At 50.9% G+C, this 18,786-nt stretch overlaps 5 protein-coding genes across 5 annotated transcripts; 2 read left to right on the top strand and 3 right to left on the bottom strand.

The window, feature by feature from the left end:
- Positions 1–2,159: 2,159 nt before the first annotated feature.
- ASPVEDRAFT_149916 (uncharacterized protein) lies at positions 2,160–3,600 on the bottom strand (the record flags this gene model as incomplete). Its single annotated transcript, XM_040808218.1, has 3 exons — positions 3,272–3,600; positions 2,331–3,215; positions 2,160–2,267 (listed from the first exon to the last, which is right to left on the bottom strand). The coding sequence occupies exons 1-3, from the start codon at positions 3,284–3,286 to the stop codon at positions 2,160–2,162; spliced, it is 1,008 nt and encodes a 335-aa protein (XP_040666796.1). The 5' UTR covers positions 3,287–3,600.
- Position 3,601: 1 nt separating this feature from the next.
- Positions 3,602–4,402, bottom strand: ASPVEDRAFT_82580 (haloacid dehalogenase, type II; the record flags this gene model as incomplete). Its single annotated transcript, XM_040817220.1, has 1 exon — positions 3,602–4,402. The coding sequence occupies one exon, from the start codon at positions 4,400–4,402 to the stop codon at positions 3,602–3,604; it is 801 nt and encodes a 266-aa protein (XP_040666795.1).
- A 3,247-nt stretch (positions 4,403–7,649) lies between these two features.
- ASPVEDRAFT_130760 (putative nuclear migration protein) lies at positions 7,650–11,532 on the top strand (the record flags this gene model as incomplete). Its single annotated transcript, XM_040806754.1, has 2 exons — positions 7,650–10,638; positions 10,688–11,532. The coding sequence occupies 2 exons, from the start codon at positions 7,650–7,652 to the stop codon at positions 11,530–11,532; spliced, it is 3,834 nt and encodes a 1,277-aa protein (XP_040666794.1).
- A 343-nt stretch (positions 11,533–11,875) lies between these two features.
- ASPVEDRAFT_82578 (cytochrome b5-like heme/steroid binding domain-containing protein) lies at positions 11,876–12,272 on the bottom strand (the record flags this gene model as incomplete). The annotated part of the gene is made up of 2 exons (XM_040817219.1): positions 11,876–11,953; positions 12,096–12,272. The coding sequence occupies 2 exons, from the start codon at positions 12,270–12,272 to the stop codon at positions 11,876–11,878; spliced, it is 255 nt and encodes an 84-aa protein (XP_040666793.1).
- A 4,251-nt stretch (positions 12,273–16,523) lies between these two features.
- ASPVEDRAFT_82576 (uncharacterized protein) lies at positions 16,524–18,261 on the top strand (the record flags this gene model as incomplete). Its single annotated transcript, XM_040817218.1, has 4 exons — positions 16,524–16,693; positions 16,770–17,055; positions 17,111–17,593; positions 17,644–18,261. The coding sequence occupies 4 exons, from the start codon at positions 16,524–16,526 to the stop codon at positions 18,259–18,261; spliced, it is 1,557 nt and encodes a 518-aa protein (XP_040666792.1).
- Positions 18,262–18,786: the final 525 nt, after the last annotated feature.

Raw genomic sequence — 18,786 nt, 5'->3', positions numbered from 1 at the left:
AATATCCATGAGGGAAGAAACATCATGTGTCAGACCTGCTCTCTCTCCAGCCGCAATGGGCCAGTCGGTGCTGCTCACACTTAGGCCGGTGCAATGAACGTCTAGATGGCCGGCCCGGTCCAGGGCGGGAGAACGTTCCATCAGCTAGCAGGGATTGACCGACGCCGCTTCTTTCCTCGTGGAACAGGCACAGGACGGGATATCCGATAGAGGAGGGAGCCAAAGTTGTGCTCAGTGCTCAGCTCGCTTGCTAACTGCTGAGCCCTGGAGCGGGACACAGGATTTAGCCTCTAGATCGCTATGCTGAAAGGGGAAACCGAATCCTAAGGTCCCAGGCCTGGAACTGTGCGTTCCCGAACCCAGTAACGACAGTTCTTTTAATTTTGTCTGCCCAACGTAGTGGGTATTATTGTTTCGTTGCAGAATTGCTTCAAGTCGGATGAGCCCGTGAAGAGAATGATGAAACCGAATGCCCCTCCCACTGCAGATTCAGAATTGCCCGAATCCGGGACTAGTTGTTGCCCGTCCCGTCTTCTCTCCCACGTGGGTGGGTGAAGAAGCGTATACCGACGTTGAACGGTTTGCCCAACAAAAACACACGGACTGTATTCGAGTCCTAGGGGTTACGATATTTGCGACGAGGAGACGGCAGTTTAGTGATACCCGAGACCACACCGAAGGACTTGCGTCTTTTATTATTATACGTACATTATTGGTAGTATTCCCTGTCAAAATTTCGCTACTAATACCCCATTATAATTCCCCTGACTCGGGCATACCCCATAAAAAAAAAACAAGGGGCTTGATACTTGTCGGCATTCCTGTCAAACGCGTCAATGTCTTTGAAATGGCCAAAAACAACTTGTTGAAAAAGAAAGGGAATGGAAACCGCCTTGACCAGCTCTTGAGTGTGTAATGAATTGTGACGGGAGTATGGACTGCTGTAGGAACACTAGTTTGCATGAACATGCATGCATGGAGCATAAATTCAAGAACTGCTGCATGATCTGGCACCAGTGCTGCAGCGCATGCGCTCTAATCACACCAGCAGCTTTCCCCAGTCCAGACCAAAGGCCGCGGCAGCCGAGCATCAATAATCAATTGGTGTCTTCAGGGGCTCAGCCGCTCGCTCGTGTCGCGCCCACTGCCCACTGTCAAGTTTCATTTGAGCGTCGGATCGATGGACCTGCGGCCTGTCATTTCGTGAGCATTGAACCTTTTGAGGCCCATTGCAAAGGGCCCACTATTTAAAATTGAGTCTGAAAGCTGATCAGGAAAGTGAGAATCAGATCATGGGCTTCTAATCTGATTGACCAAAATTTTGCAGTTGAGCTACTATTTCCCGCGCATTCTTTGGTGGGAGGCCTGCGTCGTCGCAAGCAAACATTGACTGGCCGCTAGAAGGCGTCTTCAAACCTGGTTTGGTGGCTTTTGTTTTGAGGTTCCGTGATAGCCGATTTGAAAGGATTCCGGACACTGCCCGAGGTTGGCTTGGTTTTAGGTTAGCTCCGCACAGCGAGTGAAGGCCACTGATTCTCAGATACGGCCGTTTTGTATGGTTGATACGAAATTAAGAGAGGAATGTAGCATCGAACATAACGGTTTTCGGCTACTATTTCCAAGGAGGCAGTCTTGGGCCTTGTTCGGTTGGACCGCTTGGGAACCGGTGATTGAGGGCGCGGGTGCCCCGCCGCCCCGCACAAGCTTGGGCTGGCTGATGGGATGACATGAACCTTTTCTTCGGAGGGGAACCGACAACATTCTCTACATTGGGATTAACCCTCCTCTGTGATTTCGCTGACCAGTACTTCTGGTGTCAGCTTCAATAACCGGGTGCCCTTGTGATCCAAGTACTCGGGGCCGGGACACTCTATTTAACGATGGTTTCCTCCAATTATGCAAACACCGACGATCTGCACGAGGTTTCCGTACTTTTGGGCTGCCATAGAAAATGCCCCCCTTATTACTGTCACAAGGATTGCCTGGGTCCTTGGATGGACAGAGTATGGTAAGTGGGTGTTGAATTGTCAAGCTAAACGCCGATGGAACACGCTAGCACTCCGCAGAAGTACGGTGTACTTCAAAGCTGTCGGCAAATTATTGAGGTAACTCGAACATACACCGAATAATAATATCAACATGACTAAAGAAATGGCGGCCTACTTCTCCTGAGGCAGAATATCCGGCTTCGGTCCCGCTGGAATAACGAGCTGGGAACTTTCGATGCCTTGCTTCTTCCCAAGTGATATCAAATAACCGAATTTGTACTGTCGAGCGCAAGCTGTATCAGTCATCACACCCCTGTGTCGGAATGGTCGTGTGCAACTTACAAGGTCGAAGAACGTCGTCTTCTTGAACGCTCCCCCGTTCGTCTTCTCCGATTCATCATAGTACAGCCTTCGATACCACCGATCAATAAGCGGATAATCATACCGGATCATCTTCAAGTTGCATTTGAAGATCAGATAATACGCCACGTCGAACCGCGCAATTGTTGTATACAGCCTGACATCTGCTTCGGTGATATGTTCCCCAAAGAGATACGGCTGGTGTCCTGGCTGCGCTAGATGCTCCTCCACACGATCCAATGCCTCAAACAGCGGGCTTAAGTTCGACTCGTATGCTTCCTGCGTCGCCGCAAAGCCAGTCTTATACACCCCGTTATTTATGCGATCATACACCCACTCATTCATTGCATCAATCTCCTTTCTCAGATGCTCGGGGTACAGCCCGCCGCCAACCTTGCCTACTTCGCGCCTTTCCTCCGGGAGTAAATCATCGAACTCCGTGTAAAACATTCGAATGATCTCGCTGCTCTCGTTATTCACGATCGTTTGCCGCTTCTTATCCCACAATACCGGGATCGTGTACCGACCCGAGTATCCCGGATCTGCCTTGAAATACAGCTGGTTCATCTTCGTAAACCCATACAGCGGGTCCTTCTCTGCAGAGCCGTTCCGCCCGGAGAAGATCCAGCCGTCTGGACCGAGTTCAAAATCGCAAAGGACGAGCTGGATGATGTCTTCCAGGCCCTTGAGGGAGCGGACAATATTAGTCCTATGCGCCCACGGGCATCCATAGTTAAGGTAAAGCACGTAGCGGTCTTTTTCCGCTGGGAATTCGGCACCTGGTGAACGCGACACCCAGGATCGGAAGACGGAGTCTTTACGGCGAAAGTGACCGTCGCTGTCGGCATGTTTATAGATCGTGCTATCCTAGTGAATATTGGTAACTGTAAGTTGATAGAGCAGGCCTAGGGATGGTATCTTACTGTTTCACCTGTCATCGTGGTGTTTGGTATATCAACTTCTATACTCAATACTTTGAAAAGACACTTGGCGCCTTCGTGGTCCTGTTCCTCTTATACAACTGGCACACCCAATTATTAATAGCCAGATTCCGATAGTTACTTTTTGGTCTCCTAAGTCGTGATTATGAGATGCCGTTCTAGGATTTATAATCAAGAGTCAGATTGTCTGGATGGCGTGACGTCACGGGACACTATCATCAAAGCGCTCCTGGTGATACGGAAAGCTTCCGCTACAATGGATATGTGTTGGATGAAAATAGAAAGTTATATATATTCGTCAACTACAACTTTCTACTGGCCGTCTGCCGAGATACCTAGCTGTCTCGCAACCTCTATAAACCCATCAGAGCTCGTCTCTATCTCTACCGCTAAATCCACGTATCCCGCATCGATGGCCTGCTGGAGATCACCAAACTCCTCTCCAACACGCTCAACGTAGATGGTGCCAAACCCGCATCCCTTGGCTGCCTTTAGATCTTTCAAGTGTGCCGCGACAAGCGCACACTGATCCGGCTTGAAACCTAGCTTCTCTGCAGCTCCAAGGTACACACGAGGCGATGGCTTGTAGGCACCAAAGTGCTCCGCGCTGATAATATCCGTGAAGGGTAGCGGCCCATACTGCACGAGGTCCTCTAGCAGTGATACGTTACCATTAGACAGTGTACTCGTGCGGAACTTGCTATTCAGTAGTTTCAACCCCTGCACGGTGTCATCCCACGGGTCTAGGCGGTGCCAGCATTGGACGAGCTCCTTCAGCTCGCTCTCTGTGAATAAATCTTCTAGCTGGCGTGTCCGTAGAATTTCAAGTAGAGCGTTGTAATGATGCTGGTCAATAGAAACAAACCCGTTGGAAGGATCGAATGTCGCTGTGAAACGGCTATATGATTTGCGCCAGTCCTCGGCCATGCTGTGCCAGTTGTCGTCTGTCATTGCCGATGCCTGTGCGCGGACGCCTGGGTCAAGGGACTCTCGGTTGTTGCGGATTGCACGTTCGCTGGCTTCTTGTAGAGCCTTTGTGACGCATGTTCGCCAGCGGACAGTGGTGCCGAATGTGTCGAAGAAGAGCACCTTAGTTTGCGGGCTGATGGGCATGTTGGTGTTATGCCTTTTTCTTTGTTTTTCCACAAGTAGATGGGCTGGCGAGGTAATCCCTTGGATCGCCTTGCGCGGTGCTAATTTGTGTCTCTCAACCTAGGCGACTTGGGGAGTTATGTGGAGAGTTCTTCTTATTCAAGAACAAGCGGATAGTTATTGGGTTGTCATCCTCGGAGGCTTAGTCATTTGCGGGGTTCCGAGGTTGAGATAGCTATCCATAATATGGTGAGGTTCATTATTAGGTATTGTTTTGCGAGGGGACGATTGCTGTCAATGAAATGAATACAACACTGGGTGCTAAGACTGGTGATCACGGATTGATACCGATACGCCTTCAACAACCCTCATCCGAATGAGCCTGCAAAACAAGTAGCTGCTTTTCCGAGCAAGCACACCTGTGCTGCGCAGGGGCTCCCATCACACTATCACCTCGCGGAGTGTTTCAGATTGAGAGCTCCATCTGCGGTTTGATGTCTTCCTGCAAGCCCTGCGTTAGCTGATAGGGGGTCAACCAGTCAAGGTTTGTTAGTCGCCTGTGGTGTCTTTTCATAATGATGACAGCTGCAGCCGACCCGGTTGGGCCGATGATCCCAACGGCGCCTGGAGGCCGATTTCGAATCCCTGTCAGCAAAGCAGCCAATGCTGCCTTCGGCCCCCCGGCTCTTGAATGTCGAGGAAATTGAATGATACCTGGACACGACTCCGATCGTGAATGTAAACTAGCCATGCGTTTACAACGAATTGTCTGGACTTGAAACCCCAGGCAGAACTCAAACTCTTCCGTGCCGCGTGGGCTCCGGGCTGGACGGCGCCGGTCTCGCCTCGGATGGACTCTCTTTGTGTCCTCGTTCGCTCCAACTTTAACTCGGTTAGCGCATATCCATCTGCACGAAAACCCGACCAAACCAACAACAAGCCAGCAATCCAATAATGAAAATCAGCATCTTCCTAGCAATATGATCAAGAACAAAGTGAAACAGAGGTGGCAGGCTTGTTTCTTCCAGGGTCATGCGTCAAAGCCGCTGCCCGACTTGCAGCTGGCCAGCTGGAAATTACAAGGCCACATGCAAGAGACAATCATTCATCTTTCCGACGAAGTCACTCCCCAAGCGGCATTAATTGCCGCGATATACTAAGAGGTGTGCCTTCATGTGACGAAAGGATCTTTACAGAGTGATAATTAATCTATCCGTACGCCTAATAATGAACTAACTCATTCGTAGAGTGTCGGCTCTCCGGGAGCGCATCGACTCCATTCTCATTTGCGAGGCGATCGTTGAGTGGCGGTCCCGCGCTGGCGGACCGTGGAAATATCAGTGGAGAGCTCTATAAGCTGTGGCGGATCCAGGGATTATTCCACCTTAGGAACAAAGAAACCAAGGGAAGAGATCGGGCAAAAGGAGTAAAAGGAAAACAATGGGCAAGGAGAGAGGACATTATTATCTTCATGGGCAATATACTGTGCTGGCAGAGGGCCAATTATTGGGAAGCTGCAGTTGACTTGTTTTTCTAGACAGCATCCCAGGTGAAACAGGACAACAGGTCAATTGGCCAACAAACAGCGAGACCAAGATCCCTGTGGTTCTTTGAGCTCAAGTCAAGCCCGAACAAAGAACGACAGAGTCCTTAAATCAAAGTCTTGAGGTTTGATCGATGGGCTCTCCCAAAGTCTCAAGTGAAACACGGACCATGGGCTCTCTGGGAAATTGCCTAGTGACGATCGCGTCAAAGCAATTTGTTCCTCCACGTCCTTTCCGCATCTGTCGTACGACCGCGTCGCTGTCTCGGAATAATCTCCAGTCAAGCGCGACGTTGGTTGAGACTCCGTGGCCGAGGCATTGATCCTCACCCTCGTTGTCCAAGAGAGATTTCTACCCTCGAAGAACGCCAATGATCGCAAACACTGAATCTGCAGATTTCGAGGAAATTTATCGGACTGAACTTCGATCCTCAGCAGGTTTCGAGTTTCCGAAGATAGCCAGTGGAGTCGACGCTTGGCCTGGTTGATGTGAACTTCCTTCACGTACTAAATCCGTACTTTGAAGAGCTGTTGGCGATGCTTGTTAGAATTGTCGCGCCGTTTCCCATATAATGAGCTATTATTATTTATAGTCGATTCCGCGGCGGTAATTGGCCAGCCTCTTTTCTTAGCCCGCGGGCCTTTTCTCCTTTTCGCTTTCTTCGCGATGGCTTCAGAAGTTCAGATCCGTTCTTGTTTTCCCCTCCCCCTTTTTGTTCGGGTTGATTGGCCCTGGATCTCCCCATGCACAACGACTTTCGAGTTTCGACTCCTTCGCATTCTGTGACCATGGCCAATAGTGCTCCTGAATCTGGTAGATCACTTTGTCAGCCTTCCTCAATTTGCCATCTGCGCGACGGGCTGGAGACCATGCAGCTCGAGTGGGGAAATGAGTGGCTCCTTGCTAGTCCCGTACGTGGACTTCGCCTTTCTCCATCCCCTAACGAACACCCCTGGACGAAGCTAGCAAGTAACGAGCTCCCCGAGAATCTTAGCATGGCCATGCCTGGCCCATCATGTCATCTGCTCGCCCATCGCCGCAAGGCTCAGTTGGTCCTTGACACGAACCAACAACGGGCGACTCCGTACTTGGTGCATCTTACTCTCCCCCCTCTTTCCTCGGATCTTGCTGTGAAAGGCGAGGGATTGGACGATAGACAAAGTGAGGGTCTCCGGGCGGCGCAGATACCGTCCACTCGCTGATTGTCCTCGTGGACATTCATTTATTTCTTTTATCCTAATTTCTATGCTCTTTGTCTCCCCGGCCGTTCTCAGGACTTCTTCCTCCGTGGCCCGACTTTTGCGATTCAGAACCCCCCGCTAAGAAGAACAACGGGGCAGCTCAAATTCCCACTCTTGAAGCTTTGGGGGACTGGGAACTAGGCATTGATCTGTGCACAGTTCTAACTGCAGGTACCAACCCTGAATGCCCTTGTGACTTTGCAGCCGCGTTTCAACTGAAACTCAATCGTCTAATGTATGTCTCAGAATCGAAGCAGCAACAAAGCCCTGATTTATACATACTTGTTGCTGCTGGTCAGCTTCTCCGTTCGGTTCGCCACTGTTTACTCGAGTTTTCTATTCGAATATTTGCGAGACGAAGCATATGCCGAGTCAATGGAAGCGTCATAATACGACAGTTTACTCGAGCGTTTACATGAGAACCTACCACTGCGGGCCTTGACCCAGGTGTTTTATACCTCTAATGGTATATTTGCAGGCATTATGGCAATGCAAGCTATATACCAAAGCCCGCCAGCTGCGAGTGCATTCCCGACACCTTCCACAACCCCGAAGCGACCTCCTTCCACGCATGCACGAGGAGATTTCTCACCCGGTCATACATCATCGCCCGTCTCTCTCCCAAACCATATCTCATCCCCCGATGGACGCAGCGATTTCGACGATGTGGTAGACGAAGACGTCATATCCCCGCTGGATCCGCGAAGGTTTACACCAACATTGCACGCCTCTCTTGTCTCCGAGATTCTTGCCTTACGGCGAGATGTAGAGAGCAAGACGAAAGCTATCGATGTCTTGGAGAACACTTTGGAGGAGTCGCGAACAGAGAATGAGGAACTAAGCGAACGTTTGACCAAGCACTCGAAAGAGTCGCGATCACTAAAACATCAATTACAACTGTTGGAAGGTGGTAGCTCGTCAGCGCTCACAGAGCTAGCCAAAGAGAGAGATAGCGCGCTAGATGGCATATCGGAAGTTCGCAGGAAGCTCGAGCAGGCGCAAAAGAAGGCTAGGAACCGAGAGGAAGAATTGGAAAGAAGTACAAAATTATGGACTCGTGATAAGGATGTCTGGGATGGTGAACGTAGGAATCTGGAGCGAAAGATTCATGTGGTTGAGGGCCGCCTTAAAGTTGTTTTAAATGAGGTTGCCGCTGCCCAAGCTTCCGGCACCAGGGAGCCTACGTCAAACGACGGACAGGATGTGATGAAAGAAGCATCTACTGGGAAGGACAGTGACTCGGTAAGCAGATACTCGAGCAGTCCAGGACGACGCAGGACCAGCGTCACAAGCCTGAGCAGTGCCGGTAGCGACGGGGATGAGTTCCACTATGGCCGTTATTCGGTTATGAGCGCTGCCAATATGCTAGGATCCCAGGCGAATCTTGCAGACGAGCTTGCATTCGATGAGAACGATGAGTTCGACCTTGATGACGAATCGAACCCTCAGTCTCCTGAGGCTCTTCCCGAGGAGCGTCCTGCTTCCGTTCATTCTCAAATGTCTCACACAATGGGCATGGATGCCAAAGCAAGAAAGATACTCGGTCTCTCACTCAACGAGAGTGTGGATGGCTATGCGGTGAAAACAGAGGGGCCTCCAGAGCTCAAGGAATCGCCTACTGTTCAAACACCACCCGTTAAATATCAAGATTCCGGTGTCCAGTACTCTCCGCCTCCATCGCCTGCTCTCTCTCCAACGCGCAATGAGCCGGTTGAAGATAGTATGGAAGATGTGAATGGCATGAAGCTATCATTATACCAGACAAAGGACAGCAGCACGTCAACCTTACCCATTGATATGGTGTCAACTTCATCCCAGACAGTCGACGATCTTCCTACCCCGCCATGGACACCGAGAGTCGAAGCACCATCAGATGTTGAACAAATCACCATGGTTTCGGCTTCTGTGCAAACGGAGACCCGAACAGAACCCTACGATGAGCCAGAGCCTGCCGAGCCCCCCACAAAACCAACACATATGGAGGTTCCAATGATTGCAATTCATCCTCCTGTATCTGAGCCTCCTTCTCCCCGAGGGAGTGTGGTTCTGCCGCCTCAAACCAAGAGTGTTTCATGTCAGGCCAGCTTTGAACCAACCAGGGAAACCCGAACGACTGGTATCCAGACTGAGCCCATCCGTATTGATCAACGACCCGTTAAACTCCCAGCGAGCCTGCTACCGTCTGCCATTCAGGATCTTCCTCTTAGCACAGCTACACAAGAGCACCATATTCAGCCATACCACGCCCCGCCTCCCAGGGCAGTCAAGTGCGAGAGAAAACAGCCACCTGTGGTTGAAATACCAACCGATACGACAGCACCAGATAAACCTAAACATATTCAAGCTTATCCAGGCAATAACGACAACGGGCCGTTATCAGGCGACTCGAAGCCTAACCTAAGGCGGCCTTTGCGGTCAAGCAGTCTTTTTGCTGGTTTCGAACAGACCAGCGACGATGAGTCGCCCGAGGCCGCTAGAGATGTGTTCACCGATGATGAACTGCTTAATCGACCATTCGCATCATACAAGGTGCGGAAGGGAAAGCTTGTTTCTGCCCACGAGCGCCGCCGCAGTTTGGAGGATGCCATGCTGCCGGATCTTACTGAGGATCTCGACTCCGAGTCCCACTTTGAGGGAGGAGCCGAAAATCTATTTCCCAGCCCGCCAGGGTCCTCTTGGTCACGTTCTGGAGCTCTAGGCCTCCGGCAGCAAGATATGCGTAAAGCGGCAATGATCTCCAGCGGAGCAGCGACGCATCAGAGGATACGGATGCGCAGCCCAAGCGAACCGAGCATCGACAGTGGTAGTGGCAGCAATTCTTCGAGCGTCGCACCTCCATTCCCAGTTCCTATCCGACTCAGTTCCAGGAAGTTTCCACAAACCGGAAGCGACGGGTGGCAGAGCCCGACGTCGTCGCGCAATTTCACCGACCGCCCAAAGCCAGGCATTGTTCGTCGTCCCACCCTACGGCGTGTCCGCTCAGCGGCGACAATGTCTCAGTCAGACCAAACAGACCGGCCAACCACCCGATCGTCCCCCGCCATGTCAATTTCTTCGTATGCGGCGGATAGTCCTCAGCACCCTCCCCTACCATTCGACGATATTACGATGCCACAGCATCAACAAAGCTCTCACGGGCGACAGGTTCGTCGACCAAGTGCATCACAGCATCGTGCACATGAGCGGCAAGAGTCAACATCAACGTCGGTTCAGCCAACCAGTGTGGTAGATGCCATCGCACAAACCATGGTGGGAGAATGGATGTGGAAGTACATCCGCCGAAGAAGATCGTTTGGTGGAGACAGGGACAACTGGGAAGGCCGTAATGCCGAAGAGGTATCTGCCAGCATCACCAATAGCGGAGTGAGGCATAAGCGATGGGTTTGGGTGGCGCCGTACGAACGAGCCATCATGTGGAGCAGCAAGCAACCGACCACTGGGCCTGCGCTACTTGGCAAGAGTGGTAGGAAATGTAAGTATCAGATGCCTGTGCGGGATTGGCCAATTACTGATTTGAGTAGTGGTTATTCAATCCGTTCTCGATGTTAAAGACGACAACCCATTACCCAAGGGGTTCAGCGGGCCGGCACAGTTTAATCGCTCCATCCTGATCCTAACCCCTCAACGAGCACTGAAGTTCACAGCCACCAGCATCGAACGTCACTACGTTTGGCTGACAGCTTTATCGTTCCTGAGCCACTCGGCAATGGGCGTTCAAGACCTCGCCGCACTACCACCAGCACCTCAGGAAGAGTACCCCAACCCAACACCTACAGCAGCTCTCCGCCGTAACCCAATTCGCGACTCCATTCGAATTGCCAAGGGTCGCCCGCGACCCTTCCCCAAGGGCAAGAAACCGTCTTTTACCAATAACCACCCAGAGCCTGTACCCGAGCTTCCCGACAATCTTGATGTTGGAGTGCGGGCCTCCGAAGATGCAGCTGATCCGCCGACGGTGCCGCGGTTCTCAAACCATTCGCGCAAACGCAGCAACACGGCGCCGAGGGTGCCGATCCCGAATATCCGCAGTTTTTCTAGCCAGAATACGATGCCATCAATGCGAAGCTCTCCTGATGCGACGGGGCCGCCGTCTTCAAACTCATATGGACTGAACAGCGTGCGGAGCAGCTTTAGCCATCGCACTTCGGAGACGAGTAGTGTCCGGACGGGAAACTTCTTCGACGCGATCGGCACGGTACGCATGGAGGCTTTTATCGACCAGACGGAGTCGAACCGCTACCGGCCTGGGCCCGCGCGGCGCGATACGCGCAAAGCCTCAACTCCTTGGAGTATGAGCCAGGGAATGGGATACCCGGAATTGGACTCTCCTGAGTATCGCCATGATGATCCATTCCGAGGATTCTAGACCAGGCTTCCACTCCCGTGTTCTATATTCATTGTATTTGATAATTATTTGATACCGGAGTTGTGTTTACATTGATACCATCTAAGCGAATTTGTTCGGGACTGTATATAGAATCCAAAATATCTATATAGATACAGATATAAAGTTTACTTCCAGTAATAAGTTTGGACTGAGCTTAAACACAATAACCACGGCTCTACCACACAGCAGGGCATGGCATGCGAGCCCTCCTTCTCTAGTATGGCGAAAAAACGACTCGACAATGGTATAATGTAACAAATCCCTCTCCCCAACTCTTTATCACCAAGCCACGATATGTATTTCGGAAAACGTAAAAAGAGCCTCACAGCTTCGCTCCCTCCTTAACATCTCCAACCTTCAGCTTCGGCGAATACTTCTTCAAAACGCCTTCATTGTGGTACTACGAGCAAGTAAGACCCAAGTCAGCGCCATGTTCATCTCACGTGTGCGCCCCGGAGAACATGTCGGCTATTGAAAAAAAAAAAAAAAAAAAAACTGAAGGGATGGGAAGGAAGGGAGAGAGCGGAGTGGACAAAACTTACCTTCCAGAACTGCTTTGAAGCGTCCTTTCCTGCAACGCGCTTCAGAATCTTTGCTCCTCCGGGGTGCTCATCGATGAAGTTTGTGACATCGTAGACAGCGCTGTCCACGATGATGTAGAGACCCTTGTCGGGAGAGTTGTGGGATGCGACGTCGGCGGGAGTGAATGACTTGCTCATTTTGGGTCGTTATTATTTGAAGTCGGTAGATGAAGGCTTGATTTGATGTATGTGGATGGATGAAAAGGCTGCGTTGTTGAGATGTCTGTTGTATTTAGCTGGGGCTCGGCCGAGATGATGGGGTGCGGGATGGCAGACTGGAGTAGCTGTACCTCGGCTTTGTGATTCCGGAGCCGCGGCCGATGACATTTAAGGGGATTGTGATTGGATCATGAGACCGCCTTCCAAAGAACGGAATATTTTTCTATAGAACGGAATTGGGTCCTAGGTAGTTATGCACGATGCATGTTTTGAATATGGTACAATATCTAGAACTTGGAATTAATTAATCACGACTCTTTTCCCCTGCCGCCCCCTGTCCCTTCGGTTTTCGCTCGGTGCCCAGCGTCTCAAGGTCCTTTTTCTTGTAGTAATGCGGTGCGACTTCCACCAGCCATTCCGCTTGGAGGGGCATATTACTACGCATATACTCCTTGCTCGTGAGAACCAACTCAAAGTAGATCACCCATCGCGGGTTCACCTCGAACAGCGTGCTAGACGGATGCAAGTATACCGTTTGTCCTGTTTTGATGGTACGGTAGCTGTCACCACCGCGCTGGAGGCGAGCTGCGTTCGGGAAGAAACCGGCAGTGATAGACTTTTGAATGGGAATGAGGTTGTTTGAGCCACAGGAGCTGACGGTTACCTCGACGCGGTCGCAGAGCTTCGCGAGCTGATCACGCACGTCACGCGCTCGAGTAAGACTGCGTTGTTGTAGGAAGTTTTCTTTTGCCCAGACGTAGCTGAAGTCAGAGTCGACCCACTGATTCCAGATGTTGAGGAGGGTTAGGTGGTCGCCGCCGTCTTTGACTGTGAATCGATTCCGTGCACTGTCTGCGTGGATCTTCTTGTCCTTCGGCCGGAAGAAAAGCGCACTGGCTTCGCCCAGCATCGAGACAATCGAGAGGACCTCTTCCACGCAGCCTTGACTGTCGGCAGCCAGGATTGCCTTGGCGAGCATCGGGTCTGTTGGGAATTCAGCCATTTGTCGCCCAATCTTGGTTAGCTCTCCTCGGTCGTTCAGTGCTCCTAACGCATAAAGTTGTTCCAATGCCCGAATGATCGTCTCCGCCGGCGGCGGATCCATAAAATCGAACTCAAGAAGTTGGTCAATTCCAAGCGACTTCAGCATCAAAATCACGCTGTTTAGGTTGGTCCGTTGAATTTCAGGTGTCGTACTCTCCTCTAGCTCGTTGTAGTATGCCCACTTGGTATACAAGCGGAAACATTTTCCTGGACCGACTCGACCTGCTCGACCCGCTCGTTGGTTTGCTGATGCTCGCGAGCAGGGCGTGACCACGAGACTCTCCATGCCGGTTCGGGGGTTAAAGACATTCTCCTTAACAAAGCCAGGGTCGATCACGTAAACAATCCCGTCAATTGTTAAGCTTGTCTCCGCAATATTGGTAGCGAGCACGACCTTGCGGGCTTTGGGCGGCGTTAGTTCGAAGATCTTAGCTTGCATATCGGACGGTAAATTAGCATAAATTGGACATATAATCATTTCTGGTATTTTGTTTCCGAGCTTTCTGGCTGTTTCCTGTAAACTTTGCTCCGCTGCCTCAATTTCTTCCTGACCGGTGAAAAAGACAAGAACATCTCCCGGGCCTTGGGAAACGTGAATTTGGAAAACTGTCGTGATAGCAGCAGCAAGATAGTTTGCCTCTGGCTGCTGCGTGTAGTGGATGTCGACATTGTACATACGCCCAGGGATATTGAAGATAGGGGCATTATCGAAATAGCTTTGGAACTTTTGCGCATCCATGGTTGCAGAAGAGATCAGCAACTTTAAATCTGGCCGAGCTTTGGCAATATCTTTTAGAAGACCGCAAGCAATATCTGTTGGCACAGTACGTTCGTGCGCCTCATCGATCATTAGGGCTGAATACTGCCCTAGATCCGGCTCCGTAAGGAGCTCGCGCAGCAGCATGCCATCCGTCATATATTTGAGTACCGTTTTGTCACTCGTGTTGTCCTCGAATCGAATAGAATAACCGACTTCATTGCCTACCTTCACGCCCATCTCTTCTGCAACGCGTGATGCCACGCTCATAGCTGCAACTCGTCGCGGTTGCGTGCAGCCAACCTTCATTCCGTTCTTGGTGTACCCTGCCTCATGGAGATATTGCGGAAGCTGGGTAGTCTTTCCGGATCCAGTTTCTCCCACAATGATCAGTACCTGATGATCTTCAACTGCTTGAATGATTTGGTCTCGGAATTGATATATAGGAAGCTTTTTCCGGGTGTCCTCGATGCTTTGGGCTTTCTGCTCGGCCTCGTCAAGTTTCTCTTGAAGCATGCGCTGCTCCTGGGTCATAGTCTTGCGTGTGCCCTTCATCTGGGCGTCCATGGTGAAATTGATCTTTTGGGTATCATCAAAAACATATTCATAATCTCCTTCGTCCATGAACTCTGCCCGATTGATCTGGGCCTTGGCCTTGGCTGTCTGCTCCAGCTCCCATTCCTCATGCTCTGTAACGAATTTCTCTTGGCCAAGTTCATCGCGATCCACGTAGCGCTTGTAAAGGGCGTCCTCCTTCTTCTTCCGGTCAATTTTCCCCTTCTCCGTTATATAGTCTTCTGGCATCATATACCCGTCGCGATGGTCATCGATCCGTAGCCGCTCCTCTGCGATTCGCAACACCTCGCGATTGCGCGCAAACTCCTCCTTCTCTCTCCGCGTCAGATCCGGGTTTTCACGCAATTCCTGCGCCTCTTCCGCAACTTGTCTCCTCAGCAGAGCGAGGCGTTCCGTTTCTCGCTTTTTGAGATACTCCTGTCGCGACCGCAGCCTCAGGTCTGGCATAGCAGCCGCCCTAGCTTTAGAATCATCTGCCAACGCCCGTCGTTTTGCAGCCTCACTATCCTTTGTCCGATCCTCAACGATTTTCTTCGATCGCTTATCATCTTTGCTCGCCAGCCGTGTCGCGAGGGCATCACGCTCTTCAAGATCTCGTTTCCGGTCCCGCTCTGCGCGCTCATCCGGGTCCAAATCAGCCGAATCCTCCCTCGACCGTGGTGACGCAGGCTCATCGTCTAACTTCGTCCTCTTGGTTGGTGATTCCTCAAACTCCTCGCCGGCATCTTGTATTTCATCCTCCTCGAAAACTTCCTCATCTCCCCATCGGTCTTCGAAATCATCAACATCACGCCGCCTCAACTTCTTCGACCGATGCCGATCCCGACTATGTTCGCGCTCTCTCTTCCGGCTTTCATCCTTCCCCAAGCGACCGCTCCGGCTCTTATTGTCCCTATCCTCATCTTGATATTTGTCGCGCTTCTTCCTCTCCCTGTCTTTCCTCTCAGCTTCAACATTCCTTGGCCCCAAAGAACTCCCACTCCCGCTTGCACCCTCATCATCAATCTCATCCATATCCAAAAGGCGATATTTCTTCTTTTCTTTTCCCGCCGCGCTAGCTTTCGCATCCCGACCCCCGCCGCTGGTCCCAGCGCTGGTAGTTGTGCTAGCTGTAGACTTCCCAACCCGCTTGTAAAGTTCGGAGCAAAATGCGCTGACCTCGCCCGCATCACTATCTAAGAATGGCGCAATCTTATCCTGGAGCGAGGAGGATGATTTCGCGGATGTCGCGGTGGCGAGAAAGAAGTCGACGACGGTAGGGTCCGACGCGTTCGTTAGGCGGAGCAACGAGTCCGAAACAAAGGTTCGGTTGTCCATATTGTGGTATTTTTAACGAATACGGTGATTATGCAGACAAGGTTTGAGGTAGAAGAAGTCTTCAGGCAGCGGTGATTCTTTGCGGACTTCGTGATGACTTTCAGTGGTGACCAGGCATCGTTGCCCAGGATCAGATAATGCTTTTGGATGGCCTGTCATGCAGTAAACAGGCTTTGAATAGAAAATGACCATTCAATCCGAGCGGAAAGAAGAACTGATCGTCGCTCTGATAATAAGAAGTTGAAACCCAGTCGGAAAACAACTCGCCGCCTTCGAAGCCGATGCCAAGAAAAGCTCTGTTACCTACCTTGGGAGTGGTGGGAGAACCTCTGCCAAGGGCCAGGCACTCTCACTGCTTCGACAATGATATACGGAGTGGTCTTTGTCTTGCACAGAACCATTTTGTATGTGAAATAGAGCAAGGTAGCGAGTCTGCCAAGCATCTCCGATACTTTCGAAGAAAAAACATTCAATGATGGACCGAGTCTATGGAGATCTCCCCGTTGCTCGATCCCCAAGACCATAACAACAACAATATGGACCCTTCAGAAAAGGTCATATCCGCACTAAAGGACAGGAATATATACCCCAAACGTGAGGAGATTGCAGCAGCTTTTCATGATACCGCCAGCAATGTCGAAAATACCGAATGGGTCCAAGAACATCTAACTCCGGACGCGCTCCTATCGCAGGAGGAATTGAAGCTGTATGTTGTCTTTACCTGGCACACTTACGCCATACCTAATGATATTCAAATAGCTAATAATTATGACTTCTTATAGATATTCGAAGCTCGAAGATTCGGGAACTCTACGCACGCTTCTCGCGGACGCGAACTTCGATTCCACGCGACCTGTCCTCGATGGAGACTTTCAAAGGGCAATCGAAGCGCTGAGCACATCCACGGCAGGAATACAGAAGCAGACTGAGATCCTCACGTCTCAGTACGATGTCCTGAGTCGACAGCATAAGCGAGACGACGATCAGGAATCCAGACAAACTAGGGAGGTGGAAAGGTTGCGACGGAAACATGACGCAGAAAGACAAAATACAGTTGTAGCGGTAATTGTTTGTCCTTATAATTGACATCATGAGCCATCGCCAAGCTAAGAAACCTTTCCAGTTGAGTGAGTTGGCGCATGAATTCGACGCAACCCTGAAGAATGAGGCGGAGAAGTCGACAATGGATGGGAAAAAGATACTCTCCGCCTTGACGACGCAGTTGAAAAAGAACGACAAGCTACTGTCCGACCTTGAGACACTTGCAGCTGGGGTACAGTCTTCTGATGGCGATGCCTCTATCATGAAGCGAACGTCAGCATTAAGCACAGCCCTCGCTCAATATGTCGCCGAAGAGATATACTGCCGGCTTGACCGCTTGTATTTAGAGAGAATACTTGACGACAGGACCTCTGCCGCAGATGGCTCAACGAACAAAGAGCTTGAGGCTTTAGTTGGCTTAGAGCAAGAAATGGAATCTCTCTATCCAGAAATCGATATCTTGTCCGAAATATCGACTAAGCAACAGTTTGTGGAGCCTATACTCCGACAACTCCAGAATCACCATGGTCGGCTGCGAATTAAATCCCATCAGAACCTCGATCTGGTGAGACCCTTACGCCTTGTCTGCCTGGCCGTTAACCTAACATTTCCCAGATTCTGGAAACCGTGACAGATATGACGGCACATATAGAAAGCCTTATTGCAACTCTGCAAGATTGGGAGTCATTTTGTGCGACGGTTGAGGCCTTTGCCTCGAAATATCGATCCGAGGTCGGTGACCAGATCTTAGACTCAACCTGTTCAAGGCGGGAAACAATGAGAAGGTTCTCTACCCAACCTACACATGTGCCATCCCAACCTGGGAAACAGTGTGGTCCTTTCCCAGAATCTGAGGCATTAGGTGGGCTCTTGCGTCGCCTCGGCCTAACGGCTGAGGCTGTCTTCCGGGCTGAGGAAGTTGACGGAGCGGCCCAATCTCTATTCCAACAGAGGCAGCACATGCTTGATGGTTTGCAAAGTTATGCGATGGCCAGTGATTCACCCCTGGCGGCCGAGCTTCTTCCAACAGACCGGGCAATTAGGCTGCTTTCCTCTTCGTTGGAGGCTGACTCTTTATGCACTGCCTCTCTATCAAGTGTGGAACATGAGAGGAGCCTCTCGGTGCTCGAGTCAAAGCTAAGCCGTATTCAGAAAGGCATTCAGAATCTCAACCAGGATGTTGTTTATCAGCGGGACAAGAACCAGGAAAAGTTCCTTGAGAAGTGGGGGTAGCGGCGCTGTCAAGATATCGGGTGCCTCATTTCATTCCTCCCAGCTGAGGTTCTGCGATTCGCACCCAAGCCTAGCATGGTACTCATAGCAGCCTTTTACAGCACGGACAAGTAGCCTCCAATGCAAATTTAGACTGGTATTTACCAAATCAGTGCCTTTGTGTATCTGCCATGCTTACGATCCTTGGAAGGCCAACAATACGCCACATATGCGATTCGCTGATTTGGCTGCGGCTGGTGCCGTGCCAGATGGGCAGCAAATACGAATAACCACTTGACGACCCAATACACTACCAACACCGATCAAAGAAATTGTGGGGTGAGGTGGAACCTTTAGCCTGCGGCTCTGTCTCCCAACGTCCGGGAGTTGGAAGTAAGAGAATATGCAAACAGCGTGTGCCGCTGAGAGACAATGTACAAAGTGTGGTATATATTTTGGCTCATATGGACAAATCTTGTGCGAGGGCATTTGTTCGCGGCCTAGGACAATGCAATATGGTTAGTCTCGTGACTAGAAATTTCTCTA

Source organism: Aspergillus versicolor (genome assembly GCF_001890125.1).
Source record: "Aspergillus versicolor CBS 583.65 unplaced genomic scaffold ASPVEscaffold_4, whole genome shotgun sequence".
Classification (NCBI taxonomy): domain Eukaryota; kingdom Fungi; phylum Ascomycota; class Eurotiomycetes; order Eurotiales; family Aspergillaceae; genus Aspergillus; species Aspergillus versicolor.
The sequence above is the reverse complement of the archived record's forward strand: the minus strand, read 5'-3'. Positions and strand labels throughout refer to the sequence as shown.